General features: G+C 46.6%; 2 protein-coding genes across 2 annotated transcripts in view; both read right to left on the bottom strand.

Moving 5' to 3' along the window:
* The window catches only part of eml1 (EMAP like 1), a 34,208-nt gene extending 29,949 nt beyond the window's left edge, over nt 1-4,259 (bottom strand). The window contains exon 1 of the mRNA XM_076165634.1: nt 4,124-4,259. Coding sequence (XP_076021749.1) covers nt 4,124-4,151 — 28 coding nt within the window. The 5' untranslated portion in view covers nt 4,152-4,259. The remainder of the gene's footprint in view (nt 1-4,123) is intronic.
* Nucleotides 4,260-10,932: 6,673 nt separating this feature from the next.
* Nucleotides 10,933-20,619, bottom strand: pkdccb (protein kinase domain containing, cytoplasmic b). The gene is made up of 7 exons (XM_076165643.1): nt 19,849-20,619; nt 19,007-19,147; nt 17,308-17,579; nt 16,819-16,898; nt 16,391-16,498; nt 13,114-13,290; nt 10,933-12,201 (listed from the first exon to the last, which is right to left on the bottom strand). The coding sequence occupies exons 1-7, from the start codon at nt 20,440-20,442 to the stop codon at nt 12,095-12,097; spliced, it is 1,479 nt and encodes a 492-aa protein (XP_076021758.1). The 5' UTR covers nt 20,443-20,619; the 3' UTR covers nt 10,933-12,094.
* Between the last annotated feature and the right edge of the window lie 1,416 nt (nt 20,620-22,035).

Here is a 22,035-nt window from a genome sequence, read left to right as displayed (position 1 = left end):
ACACTGCTGCCACACTCGCAGCCACAATGCCAAATAATGATGCCACGATTGAAGCAAACTGGGTCACCACTTATGTTTCTGATACAGTCTCCTGGTCTTGGTCTCTAATAGCATTAAGTGTGTAGAAATATACGACCAGAGCCCAGATTTACACTCATCTTAAAGGATTTTAGAGAAGGAATGGGCACTTTTTAATGAGTACAGTGAAAGTGGTTCAGCTGTGAAGTTGTGCTCGATCATCTCAGACATTAAATAAAGCAGCGAGTCCTGCTACAGCTGCTGCTGAATGTGGGGCGATGATCGTGCAAAAAAAGCTCATGTTTAGTCCCTAAGTCACTTTACATGAGGGAGGGAGTTTGTGCGTGTGGACTGTAAATAGTTTGTAAGCCTCAGCCGATCCTGCTGCTGTAGGAAATATGAACCTGTCAGTCAAACAGCATGGAGGCGTTGCCTTATAGATGTAGATATAGATAGAATCAGAAGGTGTATTGGATTGCAGTGTATGGTTTGAAGGCGTCACACGTTGATTGGTGACACCTCATATCGGCTGTCCGACATAAATACTCAAACTGAAGCCAGTCGCCTTTTTGTGATAGTGGGTTCCATCAGCAGATCTCCAATGTTCTATGTTTCGCAAAGGGTTTCTGAATCGCACAAAAGAGCAGATTTAAATAAGTTTCATTGTGTGAGGTAAACTAACCATCATGTGATTTCACTCGCTGTCATTGCTGGAAATGTTCACCATATCTAAATCATATCCTGAGGCTTAATCTTAATATTGACCTAGTTGTAAATTGATCCGAAACTGTGGCTCCATGTTGACTGTTAAACACAGACAGAGTTCATAGCAGGAACAGTACAGGGGGAAGCAATAAACCTTTATGATATTCACACTAATGGCGTCTATTTGGAATGGAATGGAGCCGTTAGTTAGTTAGTTGTTGGCTCTAAACTAAGTCCCAAGGCTCTAATGAGAGCTGTGGAGGACTGTCTTACTTTTGAATTCCTGTTCCTAAAAAAGTAAATCATTGGTCTTAATGTAAACACAAGACTAGCACCTTAAGTTTCCTGTATATGGAACAGCAAGAAACAGTCTCCTTCTTCTCCTTCACAATGAGATGGTCACCTTTTCACGTTCTTGCTCTGTTGAGATTACACAGTAGTTTTTCTGAGCAGAACATAAGTGGCAGTAAAGTGGGGCCACTCTGACCTACAGTTAATGTATCGGCAGCCATCACATTATGGCACCACATTAAATCACACTGCAGGTGTAAATTGAGCCCTTGGAGGCTCTGGGGCAACCTTTGACGCCTCCTTCTTTCCTTCCTCCTTCCTAATGCACAACCTCTCCTCTGCACTAATGATGCAGTACAAGTGGGGACTAACGTACGGCAGTAAACCAAAATGAAATCTCTACATGTAATTTATATGCTAATGAGGCAGAAGTTGGACAGAGAAGTTGAAATTGCTCAACGAAGTGCAGACGATAGAAACAAATGGTGAGAAACAAAAGCACCATGCAGGTCACTCACACACATTTCAATCTGTTAACCAGTTCCTGTTACTTCCTGTCTACATCCACCTCATCAATCCAACACTGCTGGGGTTTGTAAATGTATGGAAACATACACACACACGCATTCACAATATCCAAGGCTGGGTGTTCTCTCAAGCGACAACAACATTAATCACAACTGACTTGGCTGCTGAAACATCCATGTACACCCTTCCCCCACTTCCACAACAGCCAAGAACTCCACACACACACACACACACACACACACACGGTTGATCTGACCAAAGGAGGGAGCGTGCATGCTGCTTTATCACACGGTGTTATCTTCCTCTTGTTTTGCTTCACCAGCTTCCCTCTCTCAATATTCCACCTTTCCAGTCGTCTCCAAAGTCAGACGCTTGGCCTTTGGATCGATGCGTCCAAAAATAAACTTTGCTGAGGAAATCAGGCACATGATGGGCCGTAGTGTGCTGCAGTGTAAGCTGTGATCTCGCTCCTCCTCCTCCTCCATGTTTGTTCCTCCACTGCACCTTCTGACCCATCAGCCAGGTTCAGGTACATCACTGATGGATGACACCGGCAAGGCCACAGCCTCTCCTCATCTTCTGTGCAAGCTGTTTTCAACGGGTGATGAAGCCATCTTCATCTCTGACTACACACACACACACACACACACACACACGAGTATTGGACAGACTTGGTGTTGGTGCCGTTTGTCTCTTACAGATCTGTCAGCTCTACTTTCTGTCTCCATACATCTCATCCTCCAGTGGTGCTTTTCATTTTCCACCCCACAGTTCTGCTTCTCTTTCATTTTCTCTCTGTCCTGCCCCTCTTTCACTTGCCGCTTCTTTTGTCATTCATCTCCACTTCTCTCTCTCTCCCCCGGCCTTTCTCTCCCATTAAGCCTTTTCTGCCCCGACCCCCACATCCTCTCTCTTATATTTCATTTGTCCCTTCTCATTATGCTGTCCTCAGTGTGCAGGCACTATCATTGAGAAACTATGTCAACACTGCCACCTGCAGGATAACAGTGGGAACGCTGCCTGCTGTGCTCCAATGAATGAAACCCACATAACAAACCAGCCATGACATCAATATCAACACAACATTCTCAAGAACAAAAGGTTTTAAATATAGATATAAAGTTTGATTGTAATATTAGAAGCTTAATTTGAGAAAATGTGATCATTTCCCATCGCAACGTAATTCAGACATAAATGTGCTTTCGTTTTGCTCCAGGAAACTTATATAACTAACTTATACAAACCAAATAAATGTACAGCAATCACGAGTTCTGTTCTGCCCTGTTCCCTACGGATGACTCAGCGCTCAGACATGTTCAGCTCAGTCCACCTTAAATTCCTCAAGACCTTTCACAGATCCCAAAGTTTACAAAGATGTCACAAATTCTTATATTCTGATTAATGTAGCTGTGAAGCGTTCTGGTCTGGCTTCAAGTGCTGTAAAAGCATATACAGAATACAGACGCAGGTCAGAGATGTGGCAGTTGCTGCAAAGGCTGAATGTTTATGTGACAAACTCAGACATCTTTCATACTGCAATTAATCTGAAGGGAGGAATCATGCATGGATTGAGCCGGGAGAAGGAAGGAAGAGCGATCACAGAAGAGACAAACAGGAAAAGGAGGAGATAAAAGGGCAGCGAGGGAAGATGGAGTTGAGATAAAGCGAAAGGAAGGGTGAGGGAGAGAGAGAGAGAGAGAGAGAGAGAGAGAGAGAGAGAGAGAGAGAGAGAGAGAGAGAGAGAGAGAGATACAAAAGCAACATTACATTATTTATTCAGCTCTTCTCACAGCTTGTGGGAAGTTATCCTTTGCTTAAAGTTTGGCTAGCATACACACACACACACACACACTCACACACACACACACACACACACACACTCTTCACACTGTATGCCATTTGTCCCATTAACTCTGAAGCAGACTAAATCACAAACGGCTTAATATAAACAAACCTTTCCCTGCTATAAACCATCTGCGTTTTGCTATGTGACATGTTTACCATCTTCCCTCCCTCCATCCATCCAGCTCCTCTCTCTCCTCTCTCACTCTCACTCTCTCTCTCCTTCATCTTCAAACCTCTGCAAAAGTCACACAGCATCATTTCTGATGGAACGCAGGGGGAAATCATTTCAAGTTCCCATATAAGGACAGGCAGTGATCCGGCTCCTTTCTCTGGCTGGATCCCCGCTGGCTGAGCTGCACTTATGGAAGACAAAGTTCATAACAACATGGATGGAGAGAGAGTTGTTAGAAAACGAGGATCTTTGAGTCTTATTTCAGTGGAATAGGAATAAAAATACTGAATCTTGAGATATAAAGATTAAAGCAGCATTAGGTAAAGCAGCATCATCAGTATCATTGTAAAGAATTCTATAGATTATGTCGTCCTCGGCTGAGATGTGAACAGTCAGTACACAAGTTTACAGAAGGAAGTTTAGTCACACAAACATCTCATGTACCCACATGTCAACCTAGCACATACACATCACATCCACAGAGCCATGATGACTCTCTCTCTCTCTACCACTCCCTCTCCCTCTCTCTCTCTCTCTCTCTCTCTCTCTCTCTCTCTCTCTCACCCTCCCGTAGTCCCTCACAGTCAGACATGATGGAGGAGAGGATCTTCACTCGGCAGTCGAGTTCCTGCGGCCTGCTGGTTTTCCCGCAGCCGTCTCTCCCTCTCAGTGTTTAGCTTTCTTCCTGCTCTCCATTTCCCCCCTCCTCCTTTCTCAGCTGAGCAGTGGCCAGCAGACCTGTCAGTCACACGTTCCACAATGAGCCATTGGACTCTAAATTTAAAACCAAGTCGTCCTCCCCTGGGATTCTGTTTCCCTTGAACACAGCAGGCCATTTTAGATATGATTCCATGGACTTTCTCATGCCTCTACTACATACAACAAACCACTGAAAAGAAAAGACAACAGAAAAAAGGGCCACACTCCTTACAACTGAAAATGTATCCTCATTTACATATTTTCTCTCTCAAAGCTTAAGACTGAAACTCTCCAAGTCCCAGTGAGTCGCCTCTGGGAACCAATTTGTTCCAAACCAGCCAAGACTCCACAACAGTGAAGCATTTCTAGAAGGACTGTCATGTCCTTCCTGCAGGGGGCGCTGGTGTTTCATTGTATAATCTCTCCTCTACATCAGGGGAAATGTTAAAGTCGCTCATTTGGCCTGGATGCCAGGAACATTTCTTGGGTCACATGACGTCGTGCTCAAGTTAAGACTATAATTTTTTTCGAGGGCTAAGCTAAATCTCAGCATTCTGGGTTTATTTCCTGCAGGTAGAGACGAAGGTAAGAGGACAGACGGAGACAGAAATGAGTTCACTGCAAAAGAAGCCAGTAAGGAAAACACAGAGAGGAACTGTGGGTAGAAAAGGAGAGGATGAAAAGATCACAGCTGTCTTTGTTTCTGCTTTCATGATGGAGGAGACAAAGAGACACGCTTGTCAGGCACTTCATGCTGTTGTACAGATTAGTGACCCGCCCGAGCAAATACAAATGTTCCTCGTTGGCTCCTTGTGCTTGAGCTCCACTAAGCTCGCCGCTGACCTTTACACTAACTCCTTCCCGAATTGCTTTTCAGCTCGCTCAGCTGACCTTTTATCACTTGACTGGCGGATTATCACGAGGCAGCAAAGGTCCAGAGAGTGTGACTTTGTGTGTGTGTGTGTGTGTGTGTGTGTGTGTGTGTGTGTGTGTGTGTGTGTGTGTGTGTGTGTGTGTGTGTCAGTCAGATGGCATGTCTGTGTATACGTGCGTTTACTTTTGTTTAGACTAAACGGGGTTATCTACAGATTTGAACGTACAGCTTTCCATTTGCAGGTCAGGGACGATGTAGTTGACTTCCTGCTCTGCTATCTGTCCTCCAGACCTGTCAGTCACCCCCTGCCCCCATCCACACACACATACACACACAAACACACACACACACACACACACACACACAGGCCTTAACACCCAGGACCATCTTTGATGTTTGATCTCCAACTCTTGTTTGCAGAAGAGCTTGAGGGCTCTTTGGCAAACGTAACCTAAACCTTCACCCTCTGAAGACCTCTGGACCCCTCGCGCTCTGGCAAACAGAATGTGGACCGTCCCACCACCGCGCCTGCTTTTACACACTAATGATCACAAGCAGTAACTTCAGCTGAGGTAATACGCTCTGCGGCATTCAAGCTGCTCCTGCAATTATGCTTAATTACATTGTAAAGTGCTTTAATAAGAGTTTTCCGGCATGCATACACGTCTCCTGGTTATTGTTGGCTTTCTGCAGGGAGCCTGAGTTCTTACACAAAAGACTCCAGCGCACACAGCCGAAGCTCTGCTGGACAAACCTGCTTTCTGGGTCGTGAATACGCCTACACACACACTCCAACAGCCTGCATGTGCATGACAAGGAAAGTATTATTAAATCATCTGTTTGGAGGATTAAAGTAAAGATTACTGCTATTACAAAATCAGGCCCAGCTCTGCTTTCTAACACGGTGTTTGTATTCATATCAATTAGTTGTAACCTCTGAAATTTCACGTATAACACTAATTTGTTGTAACCACAAAATGTGCACAGGCCACCAAAATTACCATCCTGTTTTTTTTATGTTTTGCAGTCAATAGACAAACATTAACTTGATGAATCTGAGCGCATCTCATTGTTTCCTGCTGCTGCGGCTGCATGTTAATGAGCCTGCAGCAGCAGTTGTGTGTGCAGGTACTAATGAACTCTTAATAGTGTTAAATCTAACAGCCCCAGAATGATTTCACTAACTGTTTTATGACCGTGTGGGCAGAACCCTAATTGGGGACTTGTGGCAAAGAACTGCAGTTCACAGGTTTAACAACCTGCACAGAGCAGCTGAAGCCTCACAGACAGAGTGAGTGGGAGATCACAGAGCCGCTCCAGCTGCCTGTCAACAGTAGAGAAGAACCAACGCAAATCCTTTTACTTAAATTAAAGAACTAATGCTGCCAAGAAAACTCCATTATCTTTCCAACACTACTATCAGGTCCTGGATATCATTCTACTTAAGTAAGTATTGTTATTTAAATAGACTCAAGTACCCAAGTGAGAAGCTCATTGAGAGGAATGGTCCCTGTTAAAGTGTTAAATTAATTTAATTAACATATACATGAAAATCCACTCTGACATTATTCTGGTGAGTTTTGAATGAAATCACCAATATGACTGAAATTTTAGGGCTTTCCTGCTTCAATTCACTAAAATAAATTCTTAAAATCCTTCCAATCTAAATCCCTATCCTGCTGAGTTAACAGTTACTTCAGTGAAAAAAATAATTGGAATGGAGTAAAAAGTACAACTTTACTTTGAAATGCGGTCAAATGCAAAGAAATCCCAAGTAACTCCACCAGCACAGGACTGGAATAGATGTGCAAATGACTTTACACCTAAAAATAAACAAATAGATTGTAGGCGAGAAATGTGAGCTCAGGAATTTTTATACTGTGTATCATTTGTGTGAAAGTCTGTAACTCAGTGTGTTACAGTATCTCTCTCTCTCTCGCTCTCTCTCTCTAACCCCCCCACTGAGAAATGGCCGAGGTGTGACGGAGGGGATTCCAGAGCTCGCAACAAAAGGCAAGTACTTTGATTTGAACTGCGGTGGTAGCTGACAACACACACACACACACACACACACACACACACACACACACACACCCTGATCATTGGCAGCCCTGCCCTCAGGTCTCAGCCAGTTGAAAGACGGGGGAAACTCCAGATGCTTCACAGAAGTTTTGCGCTGCGGAGTGAAGGAGGGATCCATAGAAGGAGGCGAAGAGGAGGAGGAGGAGGACAACGATGGAACGTTGGAGTCATGTGTGGAATGGAACAATTTAACAGCAGTGGCTGAGGCCTAAATTAATAGTAGAGCTATAGAGGTTTTGGCCTGAAGGTGGGGGTGGCGGTGGGGATGACGGGTGGAGAGGAAGGAGACACGGGAGTCTCCACATGATGGATGGAGCGGTGAGGAAGAGAGAGAGGGGGGTGAGACAGCAGCAGCACATGTGTGGATCTCATAACCGAGACGCTCTGCTGTCCTCACACGGCCAGTTAAAGGTACATTTCACCCAAAACACCGAGGCTGCAGCTTTGTGAGGCCCACAGGCTTCAGCACACAGGAGAGCAGAGGAATGAAGCAGACGTCAGTGTGCTGTTACGCCGCCTGATAGACACCAGCGTGTTCCCTTTGATTCCGTCTCTCTGCTCCAGCGCTGGAGATGATACTGGATACGGCGGCGCAGCCATGACACCTTTGAAGATGCGTCTGTGGCTTTAGCGGCGGAGGTATAAACCTTTTGACTGAGGTTAACTTCAGGGCTTTTAAAACATGATCCAGCCACACCCCCACCTCCCAAAAAAAGGCAGACAGCGAGAAATGAAAACCTGTCTTTTGCTCTCTCTCACACACACACACACACACACACAGACACACACACACTCAGTCTCTCCTTCAGGGTCTGTTAAAGTCATTACAGCTTTTCCAAAGGATCGTATCGGCTCCGCGGCAGACAGACAAATAGTAATTTAGACCCGTCAAGACTCACAGAGAGACAGACAGACAGTGGAGGCCTGCAGACTGAGCCGCTCTGTGTTCGGGGGCCAGAGCGGCTAAATGTCTGGCTGCTCTTCAGAGGCTCTCAGGTGTGACCGGCGGGCCCCCGTCTCCTGTGTACGGCGGGCCGAGCGGCGCAGACGGGCACAGAGGCGTTTCTGTTACGGCCCCCGGAGCCGAGTGAATATCTGCTCTATCTCGCTGTCACAGACCGGCCGCTCAAACACAAACCAGATCTTCTTTCCTGCACACAAACTATGCAGGCTTTCATCAGGTTAATGCATATTGTTAAGTCGCAGCCGAGGTCAAACTGCCCCGACACGCAACTTCTCCCAACGGCTGCGGTGTTAAAAAGCTTAAAAAGTTCACCGTGCCGTGTCAAAGACTCGGGCGGCCAACGAGTCACTGCGAAGATTTAAGAAGTGGAGGATGCAGGAGGGTTTGGGTTCCAGCTGAAGTTTAGTCATACACGTCTTACTCAGCGTGCTAACGATGTTATACTGGCGGCTTCTCCAGTGAAGCCTGAGCCGCACAGAGGAGGCAACAATGTCCCCCCCACACACACACACAGGCTCAGACACACACATATACGTGCAACTCTTCCCTAAAACTGCTGAGGGCTTGTTTTCATGAATACATATTATTTCCAGATGGAGGTCATGAATAAAACTGACGGAAAGAAGTCGGGCTGAAACTGGAAACTAAAAAAACAGAAACGCGGCGGCATGGAGCCCAGCAGAAAAAACAATCCCCCCCACCCCACACACACACACACACACACACACACCCCCCGCCGCTCATTCCCTCAACTCTGAAAAACTTGTCAATGACATGTTTCTCAGGCAGGACAGACAGAGAGGCACTGCGCCACATGAAAACCAGGACGGCCATGACACAGAAGGTTTAAGATGTTTAACCAAGATGCAGAGATAAAGACCTTCCCCCCCAAACAAGCCACGGTTAGAATAGGAAAACAAACAAAAACAGCTTTGGCCGACCTCAAACTTCAAAAAGCCAGACATATTTTTTACAGCTAAATAAACAAAGCAAGAGCAGGAAGGGGAATAGTTTCAGACTCAACAGAGGAGAGTAGAACTCTCTCTGCTGAGGTGAAGAATGGAAACCACCACAGGAGACCCAGAGAACCTCCAGCAAACCCCCGAGAGCCTCAAACAAACCCCCCAAAACCTCAGACAAACCCCCCAGAACCTCCAGAAAGACCCCCAAAACCTCCAGCAAACCCCCCAGAACCTCCAGCCAACCCCCGAGAACCTGTAGCAAACCCCTAGAACCTCAAACTAACCCCAAAAACCTCCAGAAACCCCCCCGAGAACCTCGAGCAAACCCCCCAAGAACGTAGAATAAAGCTGCATTGTTGTGCCGATGAAGCAAACAGATCCGCCGGCTGTTTCCTGATGCAGAATAATGACTTTCAAAACATTTTAGCGTGTTGAAAAAATGCTTTTTCAAAACACGTGCGAGTGTCCATTAGCGATGTCGGACTGAGTGCCAAGACAAACCAGGGACGGCGCCAGAAAGTTTCCCGTCTCCGCGCCGACGTGGAGGAGGAAGAAGCCGCAGCTGTGAGGTTCAATAAATTTAAATTGGGAGAAAGTGGAGAAATGTGTAACTCCTCTGTGTTATCAGTGTGAACGATTACTGCCAAAGCGCTCGGGTTCTTCAGTTTCCACACTTTGGTCTCTGTTATATTCATATGTTATAAGTGTCGGGGTTCTGGCGTCAAAGTAGGTCAATTATTTATTAGCTTCTTTTGTTGCTTTTCCAAATTCTTGAGACATGAGCGATTTCAGCGTCTTTCTTCGGGTTTCGTGCCTTTCAGCAGTTGCGGGTTGATCCTTTGGTCTGGTTTTATGTCTGCTCGCTGCACAGATAAAACACAGGCTGGGGTGGTGGTCTGTGTGTGTGTGTGTGTGTGTGTGTGTGTGTGTGTGTGTGTGTGTGTGTGTGTGTGTGTGTGTGTGTGTGTGTGTGTGTGTGTGTGTGTGTGTGTGTGTGTGTGTGTGTGTGTGCTATCCCAGTCCGTCTCGTCAGTCTCGCTCCGTTGGCGCGGCGAGGCCGGCTTGCTCTTATCTTATCAGAGAGAACTCCTTATCTCCATAATCAGACTCTAATCAGCCAGCTTTGTCCAGACAACAAGGGGCCAACATGAGGCAAAGAGGACCCCCAGGCCTCCACGGTGTCCCAGCCATAAAAGTGTAATTTGTCGGGAGGACGTGCCCCTTCATGTTGGTGCTAGCATGGCTGAAGTTCCTACATTCAGATATCTGGCCTACATCTGCTCATGATAGCTTTGTTTAGCTGCTATGGAGTTTGAATAAATGAGTCCATGAGTTCCTGTTTGTCCTACCGGGATGTTCCTGGGTCAATTATGAAAAAATAAATGGAAGATGTAAGTGTTTTAAATTCTGCCTTTATTAAAGCATTCAGACATGTAGAAGGAGAGGAGGCGCGGCAGGACTGAGGGCCTTTGTCTCCTCTCACACACTCTGTAGTTGACTAACTCTGATGCTACAAGTCCTGACCTCCCCACTCCTGCAGTCCTCCACCCTGCAGGCCTCCACTCAGTCCTGCCCTTATCTCAGCCTCAGCAGGTTGCTCCTTGCAGGCACAGATGGCGAGCCCATTCGTGTGCAAACCGCAGATTTAGCTCTGATTGTCTTGATGACTGCCTTTGTCTTACAGTCATGCCCCCTCTCTCACCATGAGAAAGGCCCAGTAAGCCGGCTCATTTACATGTATTAATTAAGGCTCATAATGAGCTCAGCATGACAGAGCTTTTCAATGCATTCCTCTGGTATTGTGCAAACTCTGCGGAGCACCCGAGGTGCTCAGATTGAAGATGTGGGGGCACGCGAGCACACGTAAGACTTAAACACACACAAACCAAGTCAGTATGCACATGGAGGCTTCTCCCTCCCCCGCACACACAGACACACACACACGTAAATGATGGGTTTTGTTCCATTGAAAGATCACAGTCACATAAAGGTGCTAATGGAAGTTACGTATATTTACACTAAAATGCAAATGACCAAGGTAGCAAAAAGTAGAAACTATACATTTATACAAATACAAAGTGTAAAACTGTACACTGATAAACAAAGTATAAAAAAAATCTGAATTGAATAATTTTTCATTGAAAATAAAAGCTTCACCCACAAGGTGTACATAACACACAACGCACAATCACGTAAGAACAAGTACATTTCAGTTCATCCTATAAATATTTATGAACTAACCTTTATCATCTAAGTTTACATTAGTAGGTAGAAACAAAGGGGAATGGAATGGTTTAAATCAGGGTTGCTCATTGTTGATGTGTAAATGCTTTCATGGCTGCTGCCATCTCATACTACAGTGCAGCTTAGCCAGAGAACCGTGCAAAAACAGCCACAACCTCAGCGCATTAACATCAAAGTGGATTTGTATAAGAGCTTGTTTTCTTTTCTCGTCCCCGGGCTTCAAACGGCGAGCTGCGGTGGCTGTTCTTATTACTTCTTTGGCTTAAAAATCCACTACAGGGACTCGGCCTCGCAACTAAAGCCAACACACATGGAGGATAAAGACAAGGTAGAAAAAAAAAATGTAGAGGGGTCGAGGCTCTCCCTCCCTAATTGTACCTGAAGGGAAATCCCTTTAAATAGTAGTTGGCAGATGCAGTGAGCTGGCAGGCAGATCAAACAGTCACTGAGCTGAGGCCCTATAAATACATCACATTCACTTGCCTCACTTCAAACGCCTCCTGCTCGGCCCCGACGCTCCTCCTGCAAATCCACAGAGCGTGACCGCGTTCATTATGTTCATATGGGCACAATTCTCATCTTAAGCGCAACGTGCCCCCTCTCCCTTCCCCTCCCCCCCCTTCACCCCTCCCCGCTTCATGTCACCGGTTGTTATCTCCTGTCCGACCGCAGCTGAACAGCAACAGGATCACCCCCGTTTGTTCTTGGGATCACACTGGAGGAGGTTGGGCGGCTTTGCTTTTCCTCACGTACACCTCGGATGTGGCGTCAGGCTCCATGTGGCTGAAGCTGCTCCTGAAAGAGGCCAGGAGGCGACCTGCAGACCAGATGAAAGAGCCACATAAACACCACAGCACACATGTCCTTAATAACGCTGTGGTCTGCAATGTTCAAAACTGCAATCTAAACAGTAAATAAGCAGGCTTAAGCATTGGCAGCCACTGCTTTCCATTCATTTCATTTGGATATAAAAAAAAATCAGCATGCAGAGACTTGAAACTTGCTTGAGATCTTTATCAATACACCGCAGTTGCATACAGAGGCCGCTGTGAAAACTCCCTCGCTGGTGTGTTTGACACCAGACATTTCACAGTCGGCTGCCAAGAAAGCAAGAAGTTTCTTATCGTTTGTGTTCCAAGTGTGGTTTTCCAACAAGAGAGCTCAAATGAATGTGAAGCCGTTTGACAGGAAATTCAACTTTAGCAACTTGAGGGCCGAGAAGAATCTTGGAAATGGTTGATAAGCAGCGATCAGTGTGTTAATCTGCACACTAAACTCTAACGGACAGGAAAGGGACAGAACTAATAGAATTCCCTCACTGACCAAATATCCATGAGCTCACATGTTGGAGTCAATCAAATTAGGATTGCGCAATTTATCCGGCAAACAGATGTCGACTTGTGCCAGCTTCACTCTGATTGTGGCGTTAACATGATGTTTGAAGAGAACACAGAACTATTGCCTTAAACGGAGAAGAATCAAAGTTCTAACCTTCGTGTACACTGAATAACATCGCCAACGGTTACAGATATAGTCTCATACATCTGTGTGCCCATTTAAAGTGCCTGAAGAGATTAATTGTGACTAGAATGATAATTTCCTGTAACACGAGGCTCTATAGGTGTAATCTGAGAACAGCTACTGAGGATCAGATAAGAGAAGTGAAGGTAAATGAGAGCCAGGGAGGAGGATTTGATTGGTTCCAGCCTCCTCCTCGTGGTTTACTCACCCGTCCAGGTTTTGTGTCCGCTGAGGCTGAAGCTGGTGCAGTGAGAGTGGCTGCTGCAGATGGACGCCGCCTCCTGGGCGCTGTGCACCGACAGCACGCAGCCCTGCTGGCTGTAGGATGGCCAGCAGCGGTACTCCACGTTCCCCGAGGTCCCCATGCCTCGCATCACGCTGTAATCTAACCGCAGGAGAGAAGAGAGAGCACTTCAATACATGAGGCCACTGAGAGATTTTTAAAGAGCTCTCGGGAGACCAGATGAAACTTTAATGCTCCCGGCGGGGAAACTAGATCAGCACAGCAGCCAATGAAGAGAATACAGATAAGAGCGCGGTGAAAAGGAGAGGCTGAAGGTGAAGACGAGACTTTACCATGCAAACAGAGCGCCAACCGGCAGAAGACACTCGGATTAGGGGATTAAATCCATAAAAGGCATAAAAACACTCATTACGAAACTAAATGAAAGGGTTTAAAGCAAAACCCACAGAATGTGTTAAAATAGATTAATATATGAAACAAAAGTTTAAACCTGACATATTTGAGTTTACATTCCAGAGTTCTGCCTTTAACACAGAGATGAGACAAATATAAATCATTAAACAAGAATAATATTTAGGCAAGGTTGCTAAATAGTGTGACTGTGGTTTGTTTACATCCACAATGTTTGACTTATTGGAGAAGAATCACATTTATCACACTTTATTTTATTATGAAAAATTACCACAACACTAATACATTTCACTAAAGTATTCAGTCAGCCGTTACAGACAGAAGCAGTATGTTCTTTTGTTTGTTGCGTCCTTTACTGTGTACCTGGTCCAGTCTACACAGATGAGACGACCTGAGTGCCGTCCCGTCCCAGCACGTTGTGCGCAGCGTCTCTCACCCACACTCACACACTACACTATGCAGACCGGGGGCTTCTCCTCCGCTCGCTCTTCCCTGCACTTTTCCCGGCCCTTCATTTTTTTCTTCCCGGGATGGGAATGAAAGCCATCCATACAGATACAGCACACTGGACAAAGCTGACCTTTCTATCCCCGCCGTACATACACGCAGCTGCGGTGCCGACAAAGCTGGAAGCTCCAACATATAGGCCCCCGATTCTTGACTCCATTTCAGATCACGCAGACCCCCCCCCCCTTTCATGTCAGGATACACCATCCTCAAACATCTTTTTTCAACATAATTTAGTTTCATACAGATAATAGCTAACAGTCTTGTTCACACCTCATTCATACTCATGCAGGACCGCCTACAGCACACTGTGGTCCATCTGAGGAGAAAGTAAGAGCGGCTTATGTTTCGCCTCTCCTCCAACAATCTGTTGCTTCATGGTGAAAACGGCAGATTTCCACCGTCCTCCTCCTCCTCCTCCTCCTCCTCCTCCCCAACATTTGCCGTTACATTCATCATTATAATTCCTTCAGTCAGACGTCTTGTGGATACGCTCTTAAATCATCTGCTACGCATTAGCGCGAACCATAAGAGAGAAGAATGCACGCATATGCCTGCGCGCACACACACACACACACAGGAACCGACACACACTCTCCACACACCAGAGCAGGACAATGTCTACTCTGTGAGTGCTTAAGGAAGAGGCACGCCGTTACAAACTGTTAACCTTCCTAAATGGCCGGAGCTGGTGTGTGTGTGTGTGTGTGTGTGTGTGCTTGTATGTGTATGTGGGAGTGTATTGTTAAAAAGACACAAGTTTCTGTCTTCTGGGTTTGAGTGAAGAGAAGGAGAGAGAAAGAAAGAGAGAGAGGGAAAGAGAGAGAGAGAGAGAGAAAGAGAGAGAGAGAGAGAGAAAGTAGAAAGAGTACTTAGACGATCCAGCTCAGGGGGAAAAATGAGGCCTGCAGCCCAGCTAAAGGGCGGGAGAGAGAGAGAGCGAGAGAGAAAGAGAGAGAGAGAGACATTTATATAAGGTCATTTAAAACAAAGCTCAGAGGAAACGCCTGTTGTACGCCACATGAATCCACGTCAAATCAAGCGTTTATATTTTTGAAACTCTTCGGGAACTCTTTAACCTCCATTCTTAAGTTAAGTTCCATTCTTAAGCACCAACAAAACTCCCTGAACTCTCTTTCTTCACCTCTCGTGCCGCTTTAACATTTTAATTTCCCTTTTTGGTGGATCAATACCTGCGGACTGCATCTTATTATCAACACACTCGGTGTGATTAACAGATTTTTAGCTTCATTAAATCTCATTAGTCACAGGGGAGAAAAAAAAGATACGACCACATAACCGACGAATCAACATCTGTCAACGATTTCAAATAAGGACTGATGAAAACACACACACACACTCTCTCAACACACACACTCAGTCACTTATAATGCCACTCAGAGGAATGTGTTCCTCCTTAATGAGATAAGCGGCTGTTTGGCCTCAGTTATCCAGCTTAGTTGCGTATTTAGCTGATTGTTTTTCCTCCATTTCCCTCATTTAAAAGTGAAAATAACTTGCCGATAATAAAGCGTGAAATTCCAGATAAAAGGCCGTTAAAGCAGATACACATCTACAGAGCAGTAATCAGACCTTTCCCTCCTGCAGCTCCCTTCCCCCCCTGCACCCAACAAGCCACCTCTGCCTCAACTCAATCCACATTATGGTGAAATCATACGCGTGCATTTTTGCAGGACTCATCACACACACAGACATACACAGACACACACGAGGCGGTGGGTGTTTGACTCATTGCACCTCCCTGTGAAGCCGAAGCCCGGTCTCTCTCTCTCTCTCCCTCTCCCTCTCTCTCTCTCTCTCTATCTCTCTCTCTCTGTCTCTCTCTCTCCCCCTCCCCCCTCGATCTGTGATTAAATTCACAAAGTGCTGCTATATAAACAGTCCGGCTCGCTGCGGGAATGCGGCCGGTCACTCTGTTATTAATATTTCACCGAGCCGAGAGAAGAGAAGAGAGCGGCGGGCGTGCAGATGAGTCTTTCTACACGACTGCACGTAGACGTAACAGTCTTTTAATGCTTTTTTGTGTTGTTGCTCACACGCGGGACACTGGCTCTACTTTCTCCGGGGCGGAGACGTGAAGGTTTAATCCCATCTTGTCACTTCTTGTCCTCTCATTACAGCCTCCTAATAAACCTGTCAAAACAGCCCGAGAGGGAGAAAACGTCCCCTCCCTGCAATCTACTCGTCTCTGGAAGCGAATGAAAGAGGCTGCGGCTGCTCCCTCGCCGGAGATAAAGTCAAAGATAAAGATAAAGAAAGACGCTGTGGTTAATGTATAGAAGAGGGGAAAGGGAGGTCTTACCTCTGAGAGCAGATGGAGGGAGGGAGTCCAGGTGCAGGCCAGACTTATAGAGGTGGAGGATGTCTTCAAAGGCCTCCAGAGTCTGATTGATGTCGGCGCTGAGCTCACCTGGACACACAATCGATTTGTTTTTAAGTTTCAAACAAGCATAAGAGCAAAAACCTGAAACGTTCCTGATTCTGTTTCTGTATTCTGCTGGTGTCGTGTGATCTGAGGCCGAGGGAACAAGCATGACGCTCATTACACCGCAAATGTCACCGGGCATCACGCCGAGCCCTCTTAATGAAGCACTTAAGACTGAGGCATGTCATCACACGACGGGCCGATAATGGGAGCGATTTGCTTTTCTGATCTTCAATGGGCTGAGCGGAGGTTTCGTGTCGAGACGTCTCTCTCTGTCTCTCTTCAACTCTAACTCTCTCTCTCACCTGTGGAGTTCATGATGTGGTCCACCAGGTGTGTGAGGCCGGGCGGGGCCTGGTGAGGCAGCAGGTAGGTGAAGAAATACCTGGAGGCAAAGCAGAGACAGCTCATTCAGACATGACAGACTGGGAGAGAGAGAGAGAGGGAGAGAGAGAGAGAGAGAGAGGGAGAGAGGGAGAGAGAGTGTGCATATTTCCCAGAGAACACGTCTTGTCTCACACTGGTGTGAAGACAAATAGAGACCATAAAACTGTCAAAAAAAACCGAAGGCTCTAGGTGTTTTTAAGACACAAGAAAGGGAAAAGCCCCATTTTTCCACTGAGACTACTAATTTCTTCATCACACCTCATCCATCAACCTACAAATCTCCAGCTGGATGTCTTTACTATCAACAACACTTAAGGTGTCAGTCGGCCACAGTATATTTAAACACTCGTGCTTGTAGCTGCCGCTCCATCCATCCATCACACGTCTATCAGCCGCCGCTCGCTCACCTGTAGGCGTTGTAAATGTTCCTCCTCTCGTTCAGCCCCTCGCACACGCCTGCGGCCGAGCACGGCAGGGTGAAGTTCCTGTGGGGGAACTGCAGGGTGCAGTCGGCGTCCGCTCGGCACTCGGGCTCCTGCGGGCTGGCGTCGTCCAGGTCGGTCAGCTTCAACTCCCCCGACACGGTGACGAACTGACGCGGCTGGAAGTCAAGCAGAGCCACGGAGCCCAGAGGAGAGCGGGACAGGAAGTGGAGCAGCCGCACCAGGTCCAGACACACCTGAGGGCCAATATGAAGTTTAGAATCCACGTTGGTAAAACATACCAGAGATTCAAGTGGAACAAATCTGTTAGCAACTACTTCTGCTTGTTTTGGTTGAACTGAGTGCAAACATTCAGTCTAACATGCAGCAATGTGGCTGAACAGCAAACAGAAACAAGAATTGGAGAAAAAAACCTAACCACCTTCAGTTTAAGCCCTTTAAACAGGTTTGATTATGAAATATTGACTTTTTTTTTTACCAAGGCTACTTTGTTGCTGCAATAAAAAGAAAACATAAAACGATTAAATACTAATTAGAAAGATTTAATAGGAAATTCAAAACGATTCAGATTGAATAAACTTACTGCAACTGATCTCAAATTATAGTTTTTTACAATATTCTACAACCTTTAAGACAATAAATAACACAACAAAAATCACTCATATCCCATTAAGAAACGCAACTAAAAAGCCTAAGGGCTTCATAGTTTGGACGGAGTAAATCTTCACTCAGAACAAAATTGAAAAAGAGAAAAAATGTAACTGACTTCATCATAAAGTCAAAAAACAACGGGGAGACAGAAGAAAGAGAGAGAGAGAGGGAGAGGGAGAGAGAGAGACGCCTGAAAAATAGTCAAATAGAGGCATTAGTTGCACACTGACAGAGCATGAAATGACCCTGTCACACTACAAACATAGCTGCAGCGTTAGGTAATGGGCCCAGTCCCCCGAACGCGGTTTTGGTGGGATCGAAACGCAGCAGGAAAACAGAGGCAGAGAGAGAGAGAGAGAGAGAGAGAGAGAGAGAGAGAGAGAGAGAGAGAGAGAGAGAGAGAGAGAGAGAGAGAGAGGGGTGGCTGAAACCAAACACCCCCTGGATTACTGTTGCCTGCGCAGATGGGACCTGGTGGCTGCGAGGGGCCGCGCAGCTCGGAGGGGATCACATGAACCTCTCTGTTTGGATGATGTAGCAGAACGAGCCTCATAGCCGACATGAGACTGGCAGATGGAGCGCCGGCTTTGATTGCTCCCAAAAAACTGGATCGCCTCGACCCTCGTTTGAGACATTTACTCTCTCCAATACGTCCACGCATGGACAAACACAAAGCTTGACCGTCCACACCCTGAGTTGACTCCTGCTGGGGACATACCTGTGATGGGGGTTGGGTTAAATCTGTGTGTGTGTGTGTGTATAAAGGATGACATTCCTAGCCTGCAGTGGATTAACTCTGGAACCCGTCTCCATTCCCAGCACGGCCTGATCAAATACACTGAGGGACAGATGTCAAACTGAGACAGGGAGTTTCAGATGTCCGCCTCCTTCTCATCCTCAAGCCTTCTACTCCTCCGGTCTGCCAGAAGCAAGGGCTTGCGTGTGGATTGTGAAAGTGTGTGTGTGTGTCAAAGATAGTGTAGTATAAAAGGACAATGAAGACAGTCCTCACCCTGAATCTGTCCTCCCAGGGGCTCTGCAGCAGCTGGATCATCTGGAGAGGACTCCCCTGCTCCAGAATGACTGTGACTCTTCCTCCGTCGCCTCCTCTCGCTCCCCACACTCCTTGGCCTCCCACGCAGTGACCTTTGAGCTGCGGCGAGGAGAACACCCCAGAGTTAGTCACAGCAAACGCAGCGCCGGGCGGATTGTACCGTCTGAGAATTTGCTGACGACGTGGCTATGGTTTGTATTAAAGTTTATCGCAGTGACATTTGTTGATTTAAAAGGAGAAAACAGTGTGTGTGGTACAAACGCTGTGGTGAAATGAGAGGACACGATGTTCTGCCAGCTCGTGTGGTGACAGTAAAGTCGCATTAGTCCTCAGTGAATATCTGCATACGCCTGAAAGGAGTCGCTGGAGCTAAACTGCACTCGCCTCGTCTCTAAATTGGGCTGTAAATGATTTGATTTAATAAATTCTGAGGGGCCGGCGGATGGAAGGGGGACAGCGGTGTGAGGACAGAGGCACATTGTCTGGCCCTGCCACACTGGACCCCGGGGTCAGAAGAGGTTCAGTGAATTTAATTTAATCACACAGGAAGGACCTGCAGAGCCAATGAGGCTTTACAGACACTTCACAGGGAGACAAAGAGGCCAGAGAAGAGGATTTGATTCCATGAATTACAGGAAATCTGAATAATATTGTATAATGTTCCAATTTTAATACAATAAACACACTTTGACTTTGCTGTAGACTTAGATGAACTATAAAATAACTCTTTAACATCTTTGTGGTAGTTTTAACTGTGCACAATTACACATTTCCTTCTAGATGAAGAGTAGAAGTTTCACCTTAATGACGTTTGGATGCTGCAGCCGCTGCAGGAGGACCATCTCCTTCTTCAGCTTGTAAGCCACCAGCTCCCTGCAGCCTTGCGGGTCTTTGAAATCCTCCAAACACTTTTCCATATCGATCCCCTGCTCGTTGACCAGCTTTAAAGCCGCCGGTTGACCTCCGGCTAGATTCACTTTGACAACAAGCTTGGTGTATCCAGAGCCGAGGATCTGCAGCGTCTGCACGTCCAGCAGAGAGTCACAGCCCATTTCATCCAGACGCGCTTCCCTCAAACCTCCTGCGATCTCGTCCCATAAAGTAGAATCCAGGTTGAAAGTTCTTGTTTGGGAATGTTGTGGTGAAGGGAGAGTTTGTCCCGGTGGAGGTAAAAGCAGCGGGATGATTTCTTTGCGCCTTTCGTTGAGTTGGTAGATCAACGCCCTGCGGAGAGACGCAAACTGCTCGTCATCACCAGCAACAGTTGCGTTAGAAAAGCGCGTTATTCTCGCTCCAAACTGCTGCAAACTGCCGATAAGCAGCGACACCAGGACGGAGAGGACCACGAAAGCCAGGAGGGCGGCCGCGCGTAAAGAGGCGCCCATTGCGGGCATGTCTGTCTCTCTCCGTGTCTCTCTGTGTCGGTCGTGGCACAGCTCCTGGAGACGCCACAGACGCGACCGCTCGCTCACACACGCACACACTCACTCACACACACTCAGTCACTCTCTCCATGTGAAAGGGACCCAGCTCAGGCAGGAGCAGCGGTCGGCTCCTTGTTTCCACCTCCCGGCCGGGGAACACTCCCTCTAGAGGTGTGTCCTGTCCTCCTGCCCGCCCGTAACCTTACACCCGCAGAGCCGCGCAGCAGAGGAGCTCGACCTCATGTTGTTACTCGATCCTCATGTTCAAAAAAAGCACTTTCAGCTACTACAACAGCTACTTTACTGCAGCAATTAGGCGCGCACACGCAACGTGATCACAGGAGCAAAAGTACATTTACTCCAGTAACAAAACTAAAGCATCTGTTTGATACATTTATAGTCTTTTTCTTACATAATTCATTCTTTCTTTCCTTTATTCTCCCTTAACACTTTTTCCTCTCCCCTTCCATCAATTCCTTTACTCCTTCCCTTTGTCCTTTCCTCGCTCCTTTTCTTCATTTCCTCAAGTGAGCCAATCGTGCAGACAAACCTCGCGTGATTTTGTTTATGTGTGTGGGGGATTTGTACTATTACGTTACATTAAAATAACGTGGCGGGCGCTCAGATTGTTTTACGTTTGTGAGTCACACTGGGTGAATTCTCGTGTTACAGCTTTAGTCTAAGCCCGAAATGCCTGAATGTATGCGCTACTTATAGATACCGTATGTTGTCATAATATTTACATTCCTCAAAATCTATGAGAGGGAGAGAGAGAGAGAGAGAGAGAGAGAGAGAGAGAGAGAAGAGGGGGGAGGGGAGGGGGGGTTCACTTTCACAATCTGCCCAACAGGTGGCGGTAAAGGCCTTTTGTTTACAACCACAAACCACAGATTCATAACAAGGCCTATTCTGATGAATCAAAGGGTCGTATGAGGTTTGCAAATTTTTTGGCAGTATGAGCGCAAACAGCGACTGAACTCATTCTGCCCCCTCTTTGTTTCCACGCAAGTCTCCGCCTGCGGCTTCTTCCTGTCGTTTCCGCTGCGTTTATCCACTGTTTGTTTCATCCAGGCAGTAATGAAGCGTTTCCCTTTGCATCACTACTCACTGGGAGAGATCTGCCACAGGAAATTACCATGGCTGTCACCTCAGCGCCAGCCAGAAGCCATACACACTCCCCCCTCCCCGACCCCCCCACCACTCCAGAACCGCTTTGCTCCTGTATATATATGTGTGTGTGTACGTGTGTGTGTGTACGTGTGTGTGTGTGTGTGTGTGTGTGTGTGTGTGTGTGTGTACGTGTCAAGATGCCCAGCGAATCTGTGTAAGTTAATCAGTGTCTGGAGTCAACAAGGTCTGGTCAGCTACGCGGCAGATTGCTCGGAAAAAACTCATTGCAACCATCAAAACAACAGGCCTTTGATAAATGAGAGGACAAAACACTGCACACTCGGAGGATCATTTGTTTCACACACACACACATGTACACACAGACATGTACACACACACAAGCACATTTCCAAGGTTATTTCCTAAACAAATGAGTCCTGATTTCATTTATTA

This window comes from Genypterus blacodes, unplaced genomic scaffold (genome assembly GCF_046128005.1).
Source record: "Genypterus blacodes isolate CSIRO-AG114 ecotype Tasmania unplaced genomic scaffold, CSIRO-AGI_Gbla_v1 ptg000147l_1, whole genome shotgun sequence".
NCBI classification, from domain to species: Eukaryota; Metazoa; Chordata; class Actinopteri; order Ophidiiformes; family Ophidiidae; genus Genypterus; species Genypterus blacodes.
Note: the sequence above shows the minus strand (reverse complement) of the source record. Positions and strands in the feature narration are given on the sequence as shown.